This window comes from Ostrea edulis, chromosome 7 (assembly GCF_947568905.1).
Source record: "Ostrea edulis chromosome 7, xbOstEdul1.1, whole genome shotgun sequence".
Taxonomy (NCBI): domain Eukaryota; kingdom Metazoa; phylum Mollusca; class Bivalvia; order Ostreida; family Ostreidae; genus Ostrea; species Ostrea edulis.
In genome coordinates this window covers 53,625,896-53,647,887 of record NC_079170.1, presented here as the reverse complement: position 1 = coordinate 53,647,887, position 21,992 = coordinate 53,625,896, and the positions used below count along the sequence as shown (strand labels likewise).

The 21,992-nt window shown below is 33.7% G+C and overlaps 1 protein-coding gene and 2 long non-coding RNA genes across 3 annotated transcripts; 2 read left to right on the top strand and 1 right to left on the bottom strand.

The window, feature by feature from the left end:
- The first annotated feature begins 230 nt into the window (after nucleotides 1–230).
- Nucleotides 231–21,078, top strand: LOC125654865 (EEF1A lysine methyltransferase 2-like). Its single transcript, XM_048884970.2, has 6 exons — nucleotides 231–390; nucleotides 2,489–2,554; nucleotides 7,281–7,398; nucleotides 10,220–10,327; nucleotides 10,425–10,659; nucleotides 20,864–21,078. Exons 1-6 carry the CDS (start codon nucleotides 329–331, stop codon nucleotides 20,959–20,961), a joined length of 687 nt encoding a protein of 228 aa, XP_048740927.1. The 5' UTR covers nucleotides 231–328; the 3' UTR covers nucleotides 20,962–21,078.
- LOC125681932 (uncharacterized) lies at nucleotides 12,183–13,640 on the top strand. The gene is made up of 2 exons (XR_008797099.1): nucleotides 12,183–12,583; nucleotides 13,071–13,640. It is a non-coding gene; the product is annotated as an uncharacterized LOC125681932 (long non-coding RNA).
- Nucleotides 13,034–15,889, bottom strand: LOC130048251 (uncharacterized). The gene is made up of 2 exons (XR_008797098.1): nucleotides 15,518–15,889; nucleotides 13,034–13,430 (listed from the first exon to the last, which is right to left on the bottom strand). It is a non-coding gene; the product is annotated as an uncharacterized LOC130048251 (long non-coding RNA).
- Nucleotides 21,079–21,992: the final 914 nt, after the last annotated feature.

The following is a 21,992-nucleotide window of genomic DNA, read 5'->3' as shown; positions in this document are numbered from 1 at the left end:
TCATGCTCATGTCTGATCGAAATTTTAGAATTACTGAAAGTAACGTGACTAACAACAATTTGTTTTTATTTTGTTTAAGATGATTTAAAAAAGGAAGATATAATTATATTTGATATGTAACCTTATTTTATTGTAAATGTGTCGAATCGTACCAGATATTGCCAAATGGTTCCGAAATGAAATACATTCTTAAATTTGCTCACTAGAAAACAATACATTTATAGATAATTTAATTACGCTGATTGTGGATCGTGGGAGACATTTATCTGGGCCTATATGTTTTACTACATTTACACCCACCCTTGCTGACCTCATTTTTCGATCCATAATGTCAGCCTCCAGTGAAACTAAACGTGACTTTGTGTCATCTGAACTTGGGACCAAAGAATAGTAATGTCACATATGTGTACTTGTCTTAAAGGGGCATGTACACGATTTGAGCTGAAAATTTTCAAATTTTATTTTTCCATTTTTATTGTTTACAATGCTTCAAGTCATACATTTGTCAAGTTATACAAGAGATATACAGAGTTCACGATTCTTTGTTATGTAAACAAGGCTCATGTCGTGTTTTGTTTACATAGATTAAATATACTACATATAGTAAAAGTTTTGTTTAAAACAGACTTTTCAATTTACAAGTTAATTCTGAACACAGTTTAACAATTTCTTGTGTTTTGTTTTAAATATATTTTCTATGAAGCAATTTATATGTATTAAACAAAAACAAGACACGAGCCTTGTTTACATAACAAGGAATTGGGAGTGCTGTATCTCACATGTAACTCAGCAACTGACATTAAATTTTTCGCTGACTATTAGAAATACCTTTAATAGTTGAGCATTGTAAATGTAACGGGACTGAAGAACACAGCCCAGAGTCTTTTTGACCCCAGCAGGACTTTCATCTGCAAGTCCAGAGGTGGTCAACGGCACCAAAAGTAACAGGAAGGGAGAAAATGCAATGGGCCAGACCGGAATTCGAACCCGGGCCCTCTGAATTCTCTAGTCAGGTGCTCTACCAACTGAGCTATCTGGCCACTTGCGATCAGTCCAGCTGACTGCTACTGGTGCTTCATAAACATTAAACATGTGGAAAATTAAATTTGAAAATTTTCAGTTCAAATCGTGTCCATGTCCCTTTAAGTTTGTGTTTATAGTCTTGTTGTGTGGCATGTCTTTGTAATTACATTGAACATACTATGAGAACTCGACATTAATGATTAATTCAAATACTATATATATGTGACCAGGTTCATATATTATTTGGTAGCTGGTGTCTATCATAGTTTCTGGTTTGTATGTCACGTGATTGAGAGAGAGTGAGCTGTATTCACTAACTCGCACACGCATGCTATTCTATAATATCCAGTCATTCTCTGCATGACCGTCAAGGTGTTGGCAGTATAGAGAAATACCTTATATATTCATCAGATTTATTACATTGGCTATAGACTGGTAAGCATATTTATACATGTACATATATTATTATGTGTGAATTTAAGTAATAGTAATATTATACTTTAGATATTATGCTGTATTGTACTTTGTGAGTTACAGCTAGGGTAAATGTTATGTTCAAATGTTTATGTATGTTGCAGGTTTAGATTTTAGATTTACAGCTTACTCCGGATATATTGAAATTCAGGGGACCAATCTTTTTCTTTCAATGTAACCGAAGTTCAAAATAAACGATATCGGAAATGTCGACCATATCAGAGACTCCATTTGGCATCTCGATCCCGATTATGAAAGCAGAAATATGAATTTATTACATTACACAATTTACAACATTTAGATAATTGATTGAATTTACCATCACAGGTGACTTCAATATAGCTGTTATAAAAACAAAACATTATCTACTCAGCGGACCGATAATTGATTTCAAAATAAGCGATATTTCAATATAAACGATTTCAATTTAACCGATATTTTAATGCAAAGAAAATAAGAGACTGAGACTGGGGGTTTTGTTTTACTTCAAAATAAGCGATATTTCAAAATAAGCGACTTTAATATAAGTGGAGTAAGCTGTAATTATGAATATCAACAAACCAACCCAAGAGTTATAGTTTTACCTACATGGGTTACATATATATCACTTCAAGTACACATGTATATCTGTGTTGTCTGATTACAACAAGTTGTCTTGAACTTGAGTGTGAGGCGGTCAGACAGGTTTGATCACCGGTGGCCAGATAGTTCTGCTGGTAGAGCACCTGATTATAAATTCAGGGGTCTGCATTCAAATCGTGATTATTTTTCTGTGTCCCATGCGTGATGTAGAAAGAGAGAGATAGAGATATAGGGAGAGAGAGAAGGGGAGGGCTATTATTATTTATGGTAATTATTTGAATATTAAGAAAATCCCTGGGATATATTTGAGGAGGGAGCAATCTTGCTGAGGTCAGGATTTGGTCAGTATAGACTTACAGAATTCAGAGTAATTATGGGACTCTAAAATGATTTTATTTGTATCTTGCAGTTGGGACAAAACTTACGACAGAGAAATTGAATCTTTCAAGGAATTTGGAGATGTTGGTGAAATATGGTAAATTTTGTTTCATCCAGCACGTTCTACCTATGGACCAATTTCAACCAATCTTGACACAGCTCCTCACTGAATTGTGGAAAGGGAATCCAAATTTGTTTCTATGAATGTCGAAGATGAGATGATAAAAAAAAAAACAGAGAAAAATTGCTAAGGTCATTTGAAATCTTTGGAACTAATGGGCTAAATAGTAAATATTTGATTCAAAATCTTTTAGATTTTTATTTAAAACATTTTTATTTGTAAATTTTATCAAGCAAAATCTCAAAAATCTGTGAAAAGTAAAACATTTGTGATGTCATATCTTAGGATTACCATCAATTAAAGATTTAAAGACCCAATTTCAAGTTAACACCCCCAAATTTTACCTGTATGGTGATCAAAGGTAGGTTGCCTGTCAATTAAACTTTTAACAAAAGATCTCATGTGGAGAGACATCTGCAGTGACTGTAGTCTGGAGGGACCCCAGAGAGGTGTTTTGATAACAATATAACAGCCAATACTTACAGGCATTCTTTAGATCTTGAGGAGGCCCAGTATACCTGAGTTTCTATAGCATTGACCTGTCCACAACTCCTATTTTAATTTTATGAGAATTCTCATAATTCAAAATTTAAAAAAAGACCCCTGAACAATGCAATTTTAATATAATTGTATTTCCCCCTCTATATACATTGTACATGTATTATAGATTACACAATCAGAAAACAAACATTAATTTACACATAAATTTCTAAAATTTGTAACTTATTGAAATAATTTATATTATCAATTTATGATACTTCAATATTTATAAATGAAATTATTCATTGAGTCAATGACTAAGAGTAAGAGAGAGAAAGAGATTGTGGATGTTGACTATGTGTCAGCTACCATTAGGATTACAACCATTATACAATCAATATGACCACATAAACTCTGCAGACAGCTCTGAGACATGTCCTGTGAGTGTATATCAAATCCCTGCTCCCTTGGCCAGGTAAATAACAATGACCATAGATGAGCTCCACCCACATCCAGTGATCTGTGAAGAAACCATAAAGTATTTTTTGGGGTCTTTAAAGGACACATCTTATGTTTTCAAAGTATACGAAATTATATGCATTTTGTCTTCTTTATGCTTATAGTAATTAATTCTAATAGTTCGTTCGCCAAAATTTTGTGATAATTAACCACAATACAGATTTAAATCTATGCACTGATTTAAAAAAAGTCTAGTTAATTAGGTAGGTAGTCATGTGGTACAGTGATGTCACATGTGCCCTTCGGATTGTGAAAGTACTGTGTGGTATTATTAAAAACTCAGCTTTTAGGGGCCTAATTTATTCACCATGGGCAACATTTAAATCGATGTTGACAAATTTCCTGAGTTTTATATCTTTTCGCCACCAGTGCATACAAATAGCGATGTAAATACCCAAATATAGTGAGGAAAGCGAGTATGAAATCGGCAATATTGCGAGTAAATAATTTTTATATGGGTCGCTGTCTACAAACTGTTTGGAAATGTTATTCCTTTATACATCTGTAATTGGTGCTGTTTTTCTAAAATAAACAGTGTAATCATTATTTATTTTTGGATTAGACAAATTATAATACGTTACATTGTTAACAACTAGGCCCTAGGCCTATGGAGTGCCAAATTAACATAAACTCAAATAATTGAAGATATCTTCAATTATTTGAAGATATCATCAATTCATTTGATGCACGCAACAATTTCATGAAAGATCTCTTCAAATAATTAATGATATCTTCAATTCTGAATTATTGCGCGCATTAATTGAATTGATGATAGCATTATTTCTTCAGCTGAATTGATGTGCGCTTTAATACGCAAGTTCCGAGTTACACAAAAATTATTTCCCTTTGTCGAACTCTTTCGCATTTTATGACGTATGGTGGGTACACAATGTATACATTATATCGTAGACTGGCATTGTACATAACAATTACGTACGATTAATGTAATAAAAGCGTAACTTTTATTTATATCAATCACTGGTATGTATATTCTGGCCATATCAAGCATAATCTGTTTGAATAAGATCATCAAATTGGCTATTAAATCATTATTCGTTTCCTCATTTACTTGTCAATGAGTGACACTTTTATCAAAGAAAGAAAAATGGCAATTAACAGTATTTGTTTGGGCCATTTTGTTATCCAATACTCATCAACTCACTAAAGTTGCCTTTCCCCTGAGATAGGATGGTCTCAGAAACTCTGGATATCATCTTTTAAGAAATAATACAACGATAGTAATTAGCAAATGTACCCACTGTCATCATATTTTACGTCATAATTTACGGAAGAGTTCGACAAAGGGAAATAACTCTTGGGGAACTTGGAACTTCTGTATTGAATTAATGATCTCTTCAAATAATTAATGATATCTTCAATTCTGAATTATTGCGCGCATTAATTGAATTGATGATAGCATTAACTCTTCAGCTGAATTGATGTGTGCTTTAATTGAATTAATGATCTCTTCAAATGAATTAATGATATCAACAATTGAATTGATGCGTGCTACAATTCAATTGAAGAGAGCAATAATTGATATAATGCGGGCATTAAATCAATTGAATTAAAGAGATCATCAAATTATTTATACCGAGCTCTAAATTAATTATTGCGAGCAATATTTCTACTAAATTGATGCTCTCATCAATTGAATTGAAGAGAGCAATAATTGAATTAATACACGCATCAAATCTATTATTGCTTTCATTAATTCAATTGATGCTCTCATCAATTGAATTGAAGAGAGCAATAACTGAATTAATGCACGCATTAAATCAATTATTGCTCTCATTAATTCAATTGATGCACGCATTTATTCAATTGATGAGAGCAATAATTGAATTGAAGCGCGCATTAATTCATTTGATGAGAGCAATAATTGATTTAATGCACGCATTAATTCAATTAAAGAGAGCAATAATTTAATTGATGATATCTTCTATTATTTGAGTTTATATTAATTTGGCGCTCCATATAGGCCAAACTACTGTCACGGGTGCATTTCGGAAAGAAAGAAAAAGAAAAAAAAACACAAACAAATTTAAAGTGGAAATCACATTATTTTATTTTGATAAAGCAATCTTATTATTTTTGAAATGTGATCAGCACGTCGTTAGGAAGAGGGAGCACAGGGTTATACTGACGCACTCTTGAAAGATTTTACGAGTACAATGAGGAAATAATTTTAAAATTCAAAGTTAGGAAATACAATATTCTGTTACTTATATAATTAATAGTTAAATTATTTTGTATCATTAAAACTTTTGTAAATCTACCAGTTGGTAGAAACTGAGGGCACAAGTTACATTGTATATGTTAATTGTTACAAGGTGAAGGTCAGTAGATCCGAGTCTATATTGAATTTGAAGACCAAAACAGAATTTATGCTGTAGGACTACCAGTGCTTATAGCTTAGATATATCCATTTTCTCGCAGTTTATCAGGGTCTCTGTCCAAGCTGTTTTTGAAAAGGTGACTGGGTGTTTGTTTTTAAGGTAAAGATCATTCTCCAGCAAAAAAATTATACACGTCTTTCTTCTCGTACCTTCCTTCGAAAAATATTCAGTCTAAATCCTTTCTATAGACAACTAGTACACCTGAACATGGCAAAAAACATCTTGATGCATTATTTTTTACAAGCCGTTAACGTGATAATTGGTTTTTTGTCGATTAAATCTAATCTGTTTATGAAATGACTAATAGATGTTTTTCAAACTCGAGGGCGCATATGACGTCACACATAATGGCATGTAAAATATGCATAACGCAAGATTTCAATTTCATCACTTTCAAACTCGAAACTATGCAAACTATTACATTTAAAACACATTAAAGTAGTTTTAGGCATGAAAAGAATTAAGTTTGCTGAAAAAATGTAGAAACATGCGTTGTGTCCTTTAAAGATTAATATATATCAGAAAATTGTACATAAACTCATTATCAAAATAGTTGACATTGAGTGAAAAAGACTTAATGTCAATTTTTTGTTCAAACAAGGGGGCCGTTATCCCAGACTTTTTTGTTGGTGTCCTTGTATTAATTTGCTCTATCCATTTGACATTCTGTGTGTAAAGGAAATATAATCAGTTTCCTCAACTTGACAATTCCACTTCTGAAGTTGGTATAGAGTTTATAGTATCTCTTTGAAAATCTTAATTCACTCATATAAAGACGTTGCCAGTATATATGTTATATCCCACTCTTTGTTATATCTCACTCTTTGTTATATATCCCACTCTGTGTTATATTCCACTCTTTGTTATATCTCACTCTTTGTTATATATCCCACTCTTTGTTATATTCCACTCTTTGTTATATATCCCACTCTGTGTTATATTCCACTCTTTGTTATATATCCCACTCTTTGTTATATTCCACTCTTTGTTATATCTCACTCTTTGTTATATATCCCACTCTTTGTTATATTCCACTCTTTGTTATATCTCACTCTTTGCGTACGAGTCTCACAATTTTCAAGCCCATCTCACTTGCAAGTAACTTGCTAGCTGTAGATAAAGTGCCACATATTTTAATCTAAGCAAGGCACACTGGGCCATTTACTAGTGAGGGTTCTTTATCATGCCAATTTTTAATGAAACCTTTATTTTAAGACCTTATCCAAACAGATTGCTGTTCCTTGATCAGCAGTCATGAATGATGTGCATTTTGTAACTATAGAATCTATATTTATGACTTTCAGGTTTGGAGAGGATAGTCAAGAACGAGTATTAGATTGGCTAGAGGACTGTGGCTTGGTGACAATAGAAGACCCTGTGTTAGACCTTGGTTGTGGCAATGGAATTATGCTCATAGAAATGGTGATTAGCTAGAGAACTAATATACCGTATAAGCAAAATATCTAGCAAGGATTTAATTTTGGCATTATTAGTGATATTGCTGTGATCGCTAAACTTGAATATTGCTAACAATTTATTCCATATCGTCAGTAAGAGTTATCTTTCTTGGAATTATAAATTTGCTAGAATTATACATATCAATTTTTTATGGAAAATTGTTAAATTTGTGTTTCGCTAAAAATTCCACTGATATGGCAGTCAGTCAAACTAAATCCTGCTCCGTTATAGTGTTACATTCTGACCTTTGAAAGAATCCTCTTCATTTTCTCTGAAATTAAAAAAAACTCCACATGGAAGTTTAATATGCTACATAGAATTGCTGCTAATTTTGATACTCCTAAAAAAAATTTTTTAAAAATTGGAAGAGCAAGATGCAGTTTGTTAAATGAAAGTATCCTTGTGTAGATTCAGTTTAATTCAAATTGTTTCCCCAGGAGTAAGGATACTAGATAGGGGAGATAATTAGGGTTAGAATGTTTCTAAAACTTTACATTGTAATGTATGCTGATAGGAAATATCTTTTCATAAAAAAAATTCAACAAACAATATTTTAAAAATCTGTAAAATTTGGTTGAATTTAAGTTTAGAATGCAGAATAAGGGAGGGAGGATTTTGGTGGGGTAGATTTGTTTCCGATAAGGTTCGATGATATGGTAAATTGTTGGATTGGAAATTGTAAACATGCTAACTTATGACCATTTGTGTTATTTTTGAGAACTATTTCCAATAAAATTTGTTATAATTTACTGTTTGGGACAATAATCTATCGTCATTAAGTGCCTTAAATTCAAGTAATTTGCTATACATGTGCCACCAATCCACATCACTGCACTACTACTATAGTAGTACACAATACATTTACATATGCTTTCAGATAGCTATTGTTTTCTGTATTAAAAATGAAGGTAAAAATAATTAATTTAATTTTTTTTTAGTGTATCCAACTGATGTCTTCTTCTCTCAGGGCCAAGACTGAGCCACAATGGAATATGTGTTTTTACATTATTGTTCAATGATAAACATGTTAATATTGATCAGCTTAGATTTTAATTTCATGGCATGTACTGTATTAGCTGCAATAATGTAGCCCTCTCCGATTTTTAGCTCAAGTGAGCTTTTCTGATCGCCTGTTGTCCGTCATCTTTCTGTCCATCTGTCGGTAAACATTTTACATTTTTAACTTCTTCTCCAGAACCACTGGGCCAATTATAACCAAACTTGGTCTAAAGCATCCTTGGGTGAAGGGCTTTCAAGTTTTTCCAAATGAAGAGCCATGCCCCCTTCAAAGGGGAGATAATCACAAAAATGCAAAAATAGGGTGGGGTCATTCAAAAATCTTCTCAACAAGAACTACCGGGGCAGAAGAGCTGAAATTTACATGAAAGCTTCCTGACATAGTGCACTTTCAAGTTTGTTAAAATCATGGCCCTGGGGGTTGAATGGGGCCACAATAGGGGATCAAAGTTTACATACAAATATATAGGAAAAATCTTTAAAAATCTTCTTCTCAAGAACCACTGGGCCAGAAGAGCTAAAGTTAACATGAAAGCTTCCTGACATAATGCAGACTGAAATTTGCATAAAGCTTCCTTACATGAAATGTCTGCTTTAATGAACCACAAGTACCGGTATATATACAACTAGTAAAATGTCTGCTTTAATGAACCACAAGTACTGGTATATACAACTAGTAATGTCTGCTTTAATGAACCACAAGTACCAGTATATATACAACTAGTAATGTCTGTTCTAATGGACCACAAGTACCGGTATATACAACTAGTAATGTCTGCTTTAATGAACCATAAGTACCGGTATATACAACTAGTAATGTCTGTTCTAATGGACCACAAGTACCGGTATATACAACTAGTAATGTCTGTTCTAATGGACCACAAGTACCGGTATATACAACTAGTAATGTCTGTTCTAATGAACCACAAGTACCGGTATATACAACTAGTAATGTCTGCTCTAATGGACCACAAGTACCGGTATATACAACTAGTAATGTCTGCTCTAATGGACCACAAGTACCGGTATATACAACTAGTAATGTCTGCTCTAATGGACCACAAGTACCGGTATATACAACTAGTAATGTCTGCTTTAATGGACCACAAGTACTGGGCATATACAACTAGTAATGTCAGCTCTAATGGACCACAAGTACTGGTATATACAACTAGTAATGTCTGTGCTAATGGAATTTGAAAGTCATCTGACCTTGACCTAATATTGACAGGAAAGCAAGAACCATGACACTCAGTTTTTGTTTGTGTGTCGAACAAATGTACTGTAGAATCATTTAAATTCGTGGGGGCCAATTTTTGTGAATTGTTGAATTTTTATGGGTTCGTGGGGACGTAATTTCGTGGATTTATATATTTGTAAGATTCTTGTATACTAGTTGTCTTTATTCGTTGAGGATGTAATTTTGTGGGTGAGGGGTACCCACGAATTCCACGAAAATTGAGCCACCACGAATTCTAATGATTCCACAGTATAATATGCATTCTGAAGTTTTTACATCCAAAATTTCACATCTTAATACATTCAGTGAATATGAAAAGAGTCCTCCTTTTAGTTTTATAGAATGGTTTAGAATCCCAGGGGAAGCACTTTCTGAGCAGTGTATCCAAGAAAAAGTCCCTCTACTCACTTACACAGCTGTAGAAAGATGCAGGCAGTCACGTCATGCTGAACACGAGTATCAGCCTTAATAGGATAAGTACTACCAGTACTTGAACTTAGTAGTAACTTAAATCAAAAATGTTTTCAGGCCAGAAGAGGATACACCAACCTTACAGGCGTGGACTATTCAGAGGGGGCCATAGATCTGGCCAAATCTGTCGCACACAAAGAGGAGATAACCTGCATAAACTACCAGGTATGAGGCAATCCGAAACGTGACCTTAGTTTGCCTAAAAAAGTTAGTGCTGCTGAGCCTAGATTTTAAAATGAAGATTTGACCCCTATTTGAATAGGTTGTTGACTTAGTTGCTGATGACTGTACAGAGAAATACACCTGTTTAACCAAGAAATACAAGGTCGTCATTGATAAAGGAACTTACGATGCAATCAGTCTGATACCTGATGATGAGATGGAGGCTCGCACAGCTTACCTGAGAACGGTGAAGCGAATTGTTTCTGACAATGGCCTGTTTGTGATAACATCGTGTAACTGGACAGAGCAGCAGCTGCTACAGTTCTGGGAAACGGGTAAGTGCAGAGTCAGAGACAGCAACAAACCAAATTTAGCAGGGCCCCTACTGGGCAGTCTGCACTTTAAATCCCCACCATAAAAAAAATGTATAGAAATTTTTTCATTGCAATATCTTCTGTTGAAGACAGAAATACGTTTCATAGATCTTCCAGCATATGTTGTGGAATTGAGCATTTGTTGCTTACTTCAGAGACAATGTCCATTTATGAATTCCTCCATTTGCATAAATTCTATTACTGACAAACAAGTTGATGGTACAGGGGTTTCAACAGTCTTGATTGAAGTCAGCATTTTGCAAATTCTATGGTCGTTATAACGATCTAGTTCATCAATACAACCTATCATTGGGTCAACCGTCAAATGCTGTCTGACGTGTTTCATACCAATTGTTAGGCCGTTCTTGGCACACAGATTTTGACTACGAATAATTCTGTTTACCTAATCAGGATACAGGGCTCATGGTGGGTGTGACCGGTTGACAGGGATGCTTACTCCTCATAGGCACCTGGTCCCACCTCTGGTGTGTCTTTGCCCAACTATCTATTTTGTATTGCTTATAGGAGTTATGAGATTGATCACTGTTTGTTATCTTCACCTTCATTTAGGTATCACATTTCTAGCTTAAACGTGGTTTATAAATCATAAGATATATATACCCCCCACAAAGAAAAGTTATGGGGGGGTGGGTTGGGGTGGGGTGGGGGGATAATAAGAATCACCATGTTTGTGTCTGCATGCTTGTCTTTGGAAGAAATATATGTCTGGGCCATAACTTTGTATTAAGGAAAGATATCAGGCACGATCTCTTACATGTACTTAGCTCAACAGTTGCTCTTAGTCAGCTGATATGTCATGACTTGGTATCCTATAGTTTTGTTTCCATGTATACTGGTATATATGAGTGCTATATATCTACACACTTATTTCACATCAATTGCTATATTTATTCACCATTCTGTTTACATTAATCCCATTGAATTTAATGATGCACCACACAGTCCATACTTCTCAAATGCCAAAAGTAGAACTCATGTTACCTGCCGAACACAACTACAGATTTATATGACAATGTATACAGTCAAACCTCATTATTTCAAATTCAATGGAGCCAAGAAAAAACTTTGAGATATCCGAGGTTTTGAGATATTGAGGTTGAAATGCATAAAGAAAATGTAGTTGGGACTTCCAACTCACTTCGACATATCCATGTAGTCCAGTCAAAATAGCCCAAAAAATGCCGAACCGTGACAAAATTGCAACAGAATTTTTGTTACTATAAATCAAATCTACATGTATCGAAATAACATATATAAAAAATCTAATGATTTCTTACTTGGGGAAATATTATAAATTATCATACAAAGTTTTCGTATTTCAAAAGAAAAACCACTGAAACCAAATTTGGATTAATTAGGTTATGGTACATATTTCATGATTCATTATAACATACATGTTTTATCGTTGATGTACTTTAAGAGAAATATTTTACTGTTAGGATATTTCGTAGTTAGCTATGAATAGCCGTGTTTCGAGTTCCTCCGGAACACCCGGGATTTTTCGTATTTAGCCACGCCGGTCACGTGATATGAGCAAAATGTTCCACAGGGGTACTTCCGGTTAATTTTGTTTACACTGGTAACAAAATTGTTTTTGACAAAATATAGATTTTGCGGCACAAACTGTCGCAAATCAGATAAAGGATAGCAAGGGATATATATTTACTTGGGAAGATGTCAAAGTTTACCTTTTCCCAAACCCGGGAAAAGCGTTCACGCAGAGGAAACGATGGCGTCATTTGTGAAGAAAACCACGAGCAGCCGAAATTGAGTGCGATTATTACATTCCGTGAAAGCTGAACCAACAAAGGAACATCATTGTTCTAGCAAGTTTCCTTATATTAACTTTTAGGAAAACCAAGAGGTTTAAAAATGTAATATAGACTGTGCAAAATCTTGTCAATCTTAAGAATAGGTATACTTGTACCCTCATCCACATCTGAGCAGTGTATGTATTTTACAACGGTGTTCATAAATTGCAAAATTTTGAATTATATCAAAGAACATTGATCTTTTCTCCAACTTTTAATACCAATCAAGCACAGGCAATATGCATCGCTTGGGGTACTCTTTAATAGTAAATTCGAACACAAGTGATGCATATTGCCTGTGCAATCAAGGTACTTTGCATGTACATGTACATCAGATATGTACATTTCCACTCAAACCACTTATATACAAGAATGGAACCAGCTGAACATGAGCCAGGTTATATATTATGTATTTGCTCTCCTACCCCTTTGATTCAGTACTGTGTAAGGAAATATACTATTGAGTATATATATATTTTAAAAAGAATAACAAAGAACAACAATTTTCATTCATATTTCATTCAACATATATATACACAGGTTGATAACAATGGCTGATCTGCATATAATGACTGCTAGTTATTGGCTGGTATGCAGTGAAAGGGAGCTAAAAAGGAGTAAAAAGTTCATATCAGCCAGGTGAGAATTAATTTCTTCTTTTTTGTGTGTTATACATATGTAATTCTTTTCTTTTGCTGCTTCAAATCTTGTGTATTTGAAAATTTTCAGTCAAATATTTTGGCAATGTTATAGGTAGTGTGGCATAAATAAACCACTGTTAAGGAATATCCAGTAATGGCATGACATCATGAGAGTTTGGCATACCGACATTCAGATGATTAATGATGAAACTGAAGACCTCAAGTGAAAGGCATGGAAAATGATCCTGTTCCCATATACCTGAAAAAGAGGAGGGATGCCACAATATTGATAATAGACTTTTGTCAATTTGAGAAGCAAAGATGTAAAAAAAAAAAAAAAAAAAAATAATGCTGAAATTATAATTCATGTATTTGTTAAAAATACTGTTCACTGTACATACATGTATATTTTTTAAAACTTATTTTTAAATACATGAAGTAATTCATATTAAAACTGTGAATGTATGAGTTTTCATGATTTTATTTATATTTAAGTCAATTCACCTTTTTCAAACTTTTGATGCATATGACGGATTTCCTCTGCATTGCTATATCTATCAGGCCCAGCACAATCTCTATATTTAGCTATATAGTTTTATAAAGCTATTTCAAACAGCTTCATTAAGCTAGTTTCGATTAAATTTCTTAAGTGCAATGACACATAACAATATACATGTACTTTGAACTAACCACAACACTATTTTAAGTATAGATCATATGTCATTTTAAGAATTTTCATGAAAAGAGAATTTCTTTTGTATTGATAACTGTCCACTACCTTGTGTGTGTCGAAGCTTTGATAAGTATATGATGACTTTACAATGTGGAATCTGTAACAACTTAATAATCCTAAACATTTGACAATTTTGAATCAAAATTCTTCCTAAGGTACATAGTTTAAGAAGCTTTTTTTGTTTACAGTGTGTTGTTTCAAGTACAAGGATGAAATATTTTCACTTAGAAATTCAATTTTTATGCTTTAAAAATATATTTGATAGAAGATTTGAAATAGTTATATCAAGCAATTTCAATTAGCTTTACAAAGCTATATAGCTTGATTAGCATATTTATATAGCTAAGTATACTAGAGATTGTGCTGGACCAGTCTATGAGCACATAATTGAAATTATGTTGCTGAAAGGAATAATATTACCTTAATCATGATCAGATATATATTTTGTTCAGTGATATAAATATGAGCAGTAATCACAAATACCTACTGGATTGTGAAAAGTCAATAAAATGACTACAACAATAAATAGTCATGCTAAAAATTCTTCCAATTACATGAGTATATCATTAAAAGTCGAACTCCAAAGACTTAATCTGTAACATAAGTATTAGTTGATAAATAATTATTTTCAAATTAGACAGCATATTGACTATACCCAAGTAGATAATTTTATCCTCGCCCACATATGGCTATATCATTGCACTTAGAAACCCAGCCTAATTCAATCTAAACTAGCTTTAAATAATAAAGCCATTTCAAATACCTATAATATTATAGCTAATCTATTACTTTTCACTGTGTATTGTCATTATCTAAATTTTATATCAATAATTATCAGGTCCAGTCCAAAGACTATTTCTACCTATGTAGCTACTTATAGCTACCTAGGTATTTAAACCTACTCCAGGTAGCTATTTTTACCTACGTTTTCCTTTACTTGCATTTCGTGGCCAAACGCAGGAACGGCGCAACATGGTGTGTACCAAATTTCTTGATTCACTTATACTGACATTGAATACCACAAAAATATTGGACAAAAAATGATTACTTTCAAATTTGCATCAATAACTGCACCCACTTCCATTCTCTAGGAACTTAGGATCAAAGATACATGATAAGAAGTCTAGAATGTTTTACAAATCTTTATTAATTTTAAAGTTAACATTCATGCACTCTTACATTAAAAGTTTTTGAGTCGATTTTTCACGCAATTTCCTCTACATTTTCCACCCTCGTAAAGTATATAAATTTACACTCCGAATTTTGTCATGCACATGCACAACATGATACATAAAACGACTGACCTGTTTAAAAGATGTGCCTTAATTATTATTTATTTATATCTTTAAAAACATGTAAAAGTAGCTACTTTAAGTAGCTTTAAATACCTAGGTAGCTATTAATAGCTACGTAGGTAGAAATAGTCTTTGGAATGGACCTGGTTATATATGTTACATGTTTATGCCCATTTTGGCCCTGATTTGGTAACGTAAATTCTATTTCACATAGGCCCTAGACTGTACTGGACCCGAGTGGACCTAATGCCTGCTTTATGAAGCAGTGCACATTGTGTTTTGTATATATATAAAATGTCGTCATAATTTTCATTTTACCTGTTTGACAGGTTTCAGTGAGTCTAATACGTTCTTTTCCTTTACCCCTCCGGTTACTAGACAGCTGGGCCTTGTGTGAGTTACACGACATGCATCGTCTTCTTCTGTTCTTGACGAAGTCTTTCGTTGTATTTCGTAGATCAATAGTAGCTTATCAAACGCTCATAAACAAATATGTACCGCATACACCCCAAACTATTAAATTTGTATTTCAATTTCATGATGATCGACAAAATTAAGCCTAGGCCTAATACACGAAGTGTCGACTGTTGGTAAACAACGATAAACCGGAAGTAACCCTGTGGAACATTTTTGACGCGGCGTGACTAAACACAGAATAAACACTGTGTTCCGGAGTAACTCGAAACACGGCTATTAAATAGACTTTTGTGAATTTCGTGATTAATCCGAATTTTCTCTGTCAATATACAATAACGGACAAATTTTGTGCTGAATAGTTTAACAATTGAAATTAGCCCAATATCTTGTTCTAAACACACATATTTTCTTCAAATATATTTTATTATAACATCAAATAAATAGCAATTGCAAAAACATTTAGACATTGTGTAAATTTATCAGTAATCTGAATTTCCTCTGCAAAATGAAAGTATTCAAAATACGCTTTTTAAAATTTCATCAACTATGATGTCTTCTATTACGTCAAATCTTAATTAACACTGTTGTCAAAATATGAAAATGCATCTGAAATCCTGTGTGAAACACAGGGCCAGGTTTAAGAGAAGTAAAAAGTTGCAAGGAATACAATAAAAATATGTTCAAACCAAGAATATTACCAAACTGATGATACTTTGCATAATATTCCAGAAACTTGTAGTATACACCTTCAATGGTTTTAGTACCACAAGATTAACCTCGTTTTAGAACGAGGAAACAAGTTAACCTTCTGCAGAAGAGGGGAAAAAAACATAGCTGAAGAATACATGTAGCCAATGTTACGTTCAAAATACTAGCAGCTACGTAATGCTAGATATATGCACATGCGTGTAATGCTACTAATTTAGTTGAACAGACGTCTAGGCTGGCTCAAAGTAGGGATAGCACTAAGCGTTCATTCATACGATACGTTCAATAGACCTAGAAAGAAATCCAGCTTAGATACGATCTTGAATGCCACCTTGTTATAAGTATAAATATTACTATTAAGATTCACTCCATTTTTCCTTTAACATTTTTCCTGAAACACGAGGCTTTTGAAGTAGATCAATCACTGAGTATGATTGGACTTACGGTCTACACGAAGGCTAATGCCGCGTATTAAATGCATTTAAAATTATTAAAGTGTACAACGTGAATATAACAAATATATTTCAGTTTTTGAAAGTATATTTATACACAGGCATTCGACGTTTTAAATATCTATAATAAAAAATTGTGAATATTATGTTTACAGAAAGACAATTTTTTTAATTATAAATATTTTTAAAACGTCGAGTGCCTGTGTATTTATAAGAAGCAGATACCCCAAGTCTTTTAACACTAAACGCGCCGTGAGGAGTCTTGAGGTACATGTACATGTATCTCACATACACTTTCAAAAACTGAAACTTTTCTTAAAAAGTACGTGTACACTCTGTTCATACAAACAAATGATCAATTTTTTTGTTTTGTTTGTTTGTTTGTTGGTGTTTTTTTTTTCCCGAACTAATATGAATCTATAATCACGTTATATCATAACTTATGGAACGTAAACTATTTGATTTTGTCCCAGGCGAAAGTAATGATTCTTCACTCTTGACTTATTTAACTTTCTGAATCTTTGTGTAATGTATGCATTGTGCGTACCCTCTTTACATGTGGTCAAAAAGATAACAATGAAAAAAGGAAGTTGGATTTGCACAGATTCAAGGGTTGGACCGGTTGCGGTAGCTCAGTGGTAGAGCGTTCGCTTCATAACTGGGAGGGTTGTGAGTTCGAGCCCCATTCGAGCCCTAAGACGTAAACATGGGTAACCGATTGCTCATTTGCCAAACTTTCGGCATCTGAAGGTGAGAATCACTGCTGGTCTTTCGAATATGACTTTAAAAACGGAGATCCCGTGTTGCTGCATGTTGGTACGTTAAAGAACTCTCACTGCCATGGCCCTGTGTGTTAACCATATAAAGGTCTAACTTTGTGATACTTCACCTACAGCTGGTGTCGTGACGTGTGTGAAAATTCTCGATGAGACATAAAACAACCAACCAATCAAGAGTTGGTTTGAAAATATTGCTAATAAAACAGTCACGTGGTCAGCACTCAGCAAAGAGTTATTCGAAATCCCTTAATTTTTGTTACATATATGTAAGTATATTCAAGCGTAATCATTTAATGCACATTGTACATTTTCCCAAAAGGATCTCTGAAAAATGGAGAACCAATTTAAATTTTTGCATTTCTTTCTCTTTATTTCTTTCTTTCCATTATCGAAAATGATTGTAAAAAGTCCATGCTTTTCATTTGGCCAAAATCGAATAATTGAGGAAAGTTAAAACATTATGTGCATTCGATGTGAATTTGATTTCTCCGGTGAATTTGATTTCTCCAATATCGGACCAAAAATAATAGAGAATTTCAAAATTAATATGATTATTTATTTTTTTTTTTGTTACTCAATGCAAACTTTCTACTCCGACTATCTCGCAATAATTGTAAGGAAAGGGTGACTTGACTAACTATCTCTATCACGGACCGGAGTAACAATTGTTTATTTCTGGTAGTATCGAGCCTGATCTAAAAATGACCAATAATAGAAATCGTTTGCAAAGTTCAATACATGTACATTCTAGTAGCCGGTTTCGGTTTTAATTTGTTTCAATCATTACATATGTATGACAACCTCACGTCTCTAATCACTTCCGACTAAATCTTGCGTTTAGCCGTACACAAAGATGACAGACCAGGTGTAGTTTATTTCTAGGATCTAAAAGCCAGTTTCGATGTTTTAAAAATTATTCGATAGAATGATAAAACAATTATTGACATTTTATCGGTCTATAAGATGCTTTACCTACTCTCGAAATACAATATTCATATATATTCTACTCCTCAAATAGCTAGAGTAACGTATTAATCTAAAAAAAAAAAAAAAAAAAAAACTATGTATGTTTACATTTTTAGTGTTTTTGCCTTTGATATCTCTACAAATTGTAATGATAGCCATTTCCTCATAAATACGCTGTAATTGTAAGTGTATGGATCTTGATAAATACAGGAGGTCTATTTTAACACCTGGGAATTTCTACAGATATGAAGTAAAATGTAGATATAAGAAACAAATATCATTGTTTTTAAATACATGAAGGCGTGAATTTCAACGCTTTGTTGCAACATACTTTTAATACATACCCTAAGTATGCCGCCCGGCGTAAAGATGTCCTTATGTATTTTTAAAATGAATTTTATTTCGTAAATATCTCCTGGATCAAGAATTTAGTGTAAGTAGTAGTTGTTATTGTTAACGTCCAGCTTGAGAATGTTTCACTCATATATGTGGAGACGTGACCATTGCCGGTGAAGGGCTGCAAAATTTAGGCCTTTGCTCGGCACTTATGGCCTTTGAGGAGGGAGGGATCTTTATCGTGCCACACCTGCTGTGACACGGGGTCTCATCCGAAGGACCGCTCCCCCCCTTTAGTCGGTTCTTGCGACAAGTAAGGGGTACTGAGGACCTATTCTAACCAGAATCCCTACGGGTTTAATGTAAGTAGTGACTTTCTCTTTGTCACACGCCTGGCATTAGAAATGAAAGTCATGTGTCGGGATTTCCGGTACGACTTTTAAAAACCGAGGTCCCATATTACAGTCAAGGTGTTGGCCAGATAAAGAATGTTCACTCTAACTGTTACCAATACGTACATAATATATTTTCTCTCTCTATGCATGATGATTAACAATATTGAAATGCATTTCATGTTTGAATCGTTCCCGTGAAGAGCCACATAAAGTCCGATAAATAAGAAGTCAAAATGTGCGCGTCAGTTCTACCGTTTCGTGAAAATCGTGTAGAACATTCACTCGGGGGAGGGGGGGGGGGGTGCCCGTGAATGCAAACCGCTAATTCAACTCATTCTATATAAGTGGTCACGTATAATCACGTTTCAAGGCTTGCAATTTTATACATAGAGCGTTGAAAAAATTAATGCGCAACTTCATGAAAAGATTTCCTTGACAGTCAATTTTTCCCGTTACATGGCTTTAGCGAGACTATTTAACTGTTCTCGGAGAACAAATGATTTTTTATTGAATGATTTTACTGTTTTGAGATATACAAATCAATTTTCAAATTATTTAAGTATAAATAGAAATTAAAACGTTTGAAAGGCCAATCTGGATATTATTTTGTTTTTAATTACTTAATTTTCCTCCATATGGGCTTCCATATCAATGAAACCGCAAGCGTCAAATTTCAATAAAGGTCAGTCTTAAATCGAAAGTAATTCTAAAATCAATCTGTCCGGTCATTCTGTCAGTTCACATCTTATAATGTTTTATGTCTGCTGTATTACAATATAACGTGAAATTGTTTAGATTTCTAAAGGAATCTAAATCTTAAATGGGTCTAGCAGACGACGAGAAATATTATTTGTCATACGCAACACGTTTATTTCTATGTACATGTAAGGATTCTTCAACAAACCTAATACATGTTAATATTATGGTGTGTACTAATATCCCCTCGCCATATACCATGAAAAGTGCGTGGAGCATGCAAAAATTGCGGTTTGTTGTGAAATGTTGGGGCGGTAGCAGCCGAGTTTACGTTGTCTATGGAAGCCTGAAATTGCAACGGTAAATATGTTCGGCATGCGATAAATTAAATCACGATGTTTTCTACTTTCCCCACTGTAGATTTCTTTAGATTTTTGATATGTTGTATCTATCATCATGTATATTGATATGTGATAGAAATAAATTCTATTGCAATTTTGTCCCGGTTATATTTATTTTGACTGAACTAATGGTATTTGAGATATCAATGTTTCAAGAAGGGCCTCCACGGCTGAGTGGTTAGAGCATCGCACTCAAAATCACACAGCCTCTCACCTCTGTCGGCACGGGTTCGAATCCCGCTCGCGCCAGTAAGTGAGAAAGTTTCCCAGTTTACTTTCGGAAGGTCGGTGGTCTCTTCTCAGGTACATTGTACCTGGGTTCTCTCTTCCACCAATAAAAACTGGGCGCCACCATATAACTGAAAAATTGTTGAGTGGGGGAAAACATCAATCAATCAATCAATGTTCAAGATACTGAAGTTCAACTGTATATGCATTGGGAAAATGAAACACTACAGTCATAACAATTAGCAGTAAATTGCAATAATTGATAATCAGCCTATTTTTATTTCAGATTTTGAACTTTTAGAGAAGATACCGACCCCCAGCTTTCAGTTTGGTGGACAACAGGGCAATACAGTGACTTCTATAGTTCTGAAACCAAAGTCCTGACACACAAAGCAGATTTATTTCTCAATGATAAACTCTGTCAATCCTTGACAATAAGGTTTACTGTTTAATCCATGTATGAAGTGCAGCAAAATGAAATTAAATGCATTCTTAATCAGTGTTTGGAAACTTTTTTGTCATATCTTAATTACGGTACTGTATTTAATCAGCTGTGACGAGAGGTCCAAGCTTAGGATCACTAGGTACTGTGTGTGAGAGGGTATGGTGGTTGACCACTCAGTTTTGTTAGTTTAATTTATAATTAATTTATTGAAAGAAAAGGATTGGATAACAGGTTATAAGCCTGTGAGTTTCCTCCATATTTATATTAATTATATTATCTCCATATATAAATACAGTATCATTCAGCAGGTCTACACATATACACGTTTTATAGTGAAAGCTTAATTTTAACCAATTTTTACTCAATATTAAGAATAAAGAAAAAAAGGGTACATATAAGAAATAAAAATTCTTAAGGACCAACCTATAAAGACAGCAATACAATTACAAATCCTACAGATTCGATGTTGTGTGTTAAAGAGATTTGAAGATTTGAATACTACTAGTCTAATAAGATAGTTTTATCAAAATGCCTACTAAATTGGTATATATATAATTTTATATACAGTATATACATGTATGTATATGTGTGTGTTTGTACAGCAACTTAAAAATTCAGGTGACCTTTCCTGACCACATTTAGTCTGGCACTCATCTGTAAACTTTTAACATTTTTTATTTCTTCTCCAGTACCTGGGTTCTGACCCCAGGGTGGGTCCAAACTTACTATATAGTGTTTATGTGTAAAACACTTTTAAATAGCATCTTCTTTACTGCTATTGATACTACATGTATATTGAAACTAAATAAATATTTAGAAAGAGCAGGTAGTCCTTTACCAAAATTGTAAATTTGATGATCCTTAGGGTAGGGGTTTTGGTATTAGGGTGGGGCCAAAATGGTCATTCTTAAATGTGTGAACAATAGAAATGTTTAACTTCTTGATAACTTCCATTCCGATTCTTTTCAAA

Coding starts and splice junctions, on each gene's coding strand:
- LOC125654865 (XM_048884970.2), top strand. CDS start 329: ATGTCAGCCTCCAGTGAAACTAAACGTGACTTTGTGTCATCTGAACTT. Junction 10,328..10,424: donor TAACCTGCATAAACTACCAG/GTATGAGGCAAT, acceptor CTATTTGAATAG/GTTGTTGACTTAGTTGCTGA. Junction 10,660..20,863: donor GCTACAGTTCTGGGAAACGG/GTAAGTGCAGAG, acceptor TTTTTATTTCAG/ATTTTGAACTTTTAGAGAAG.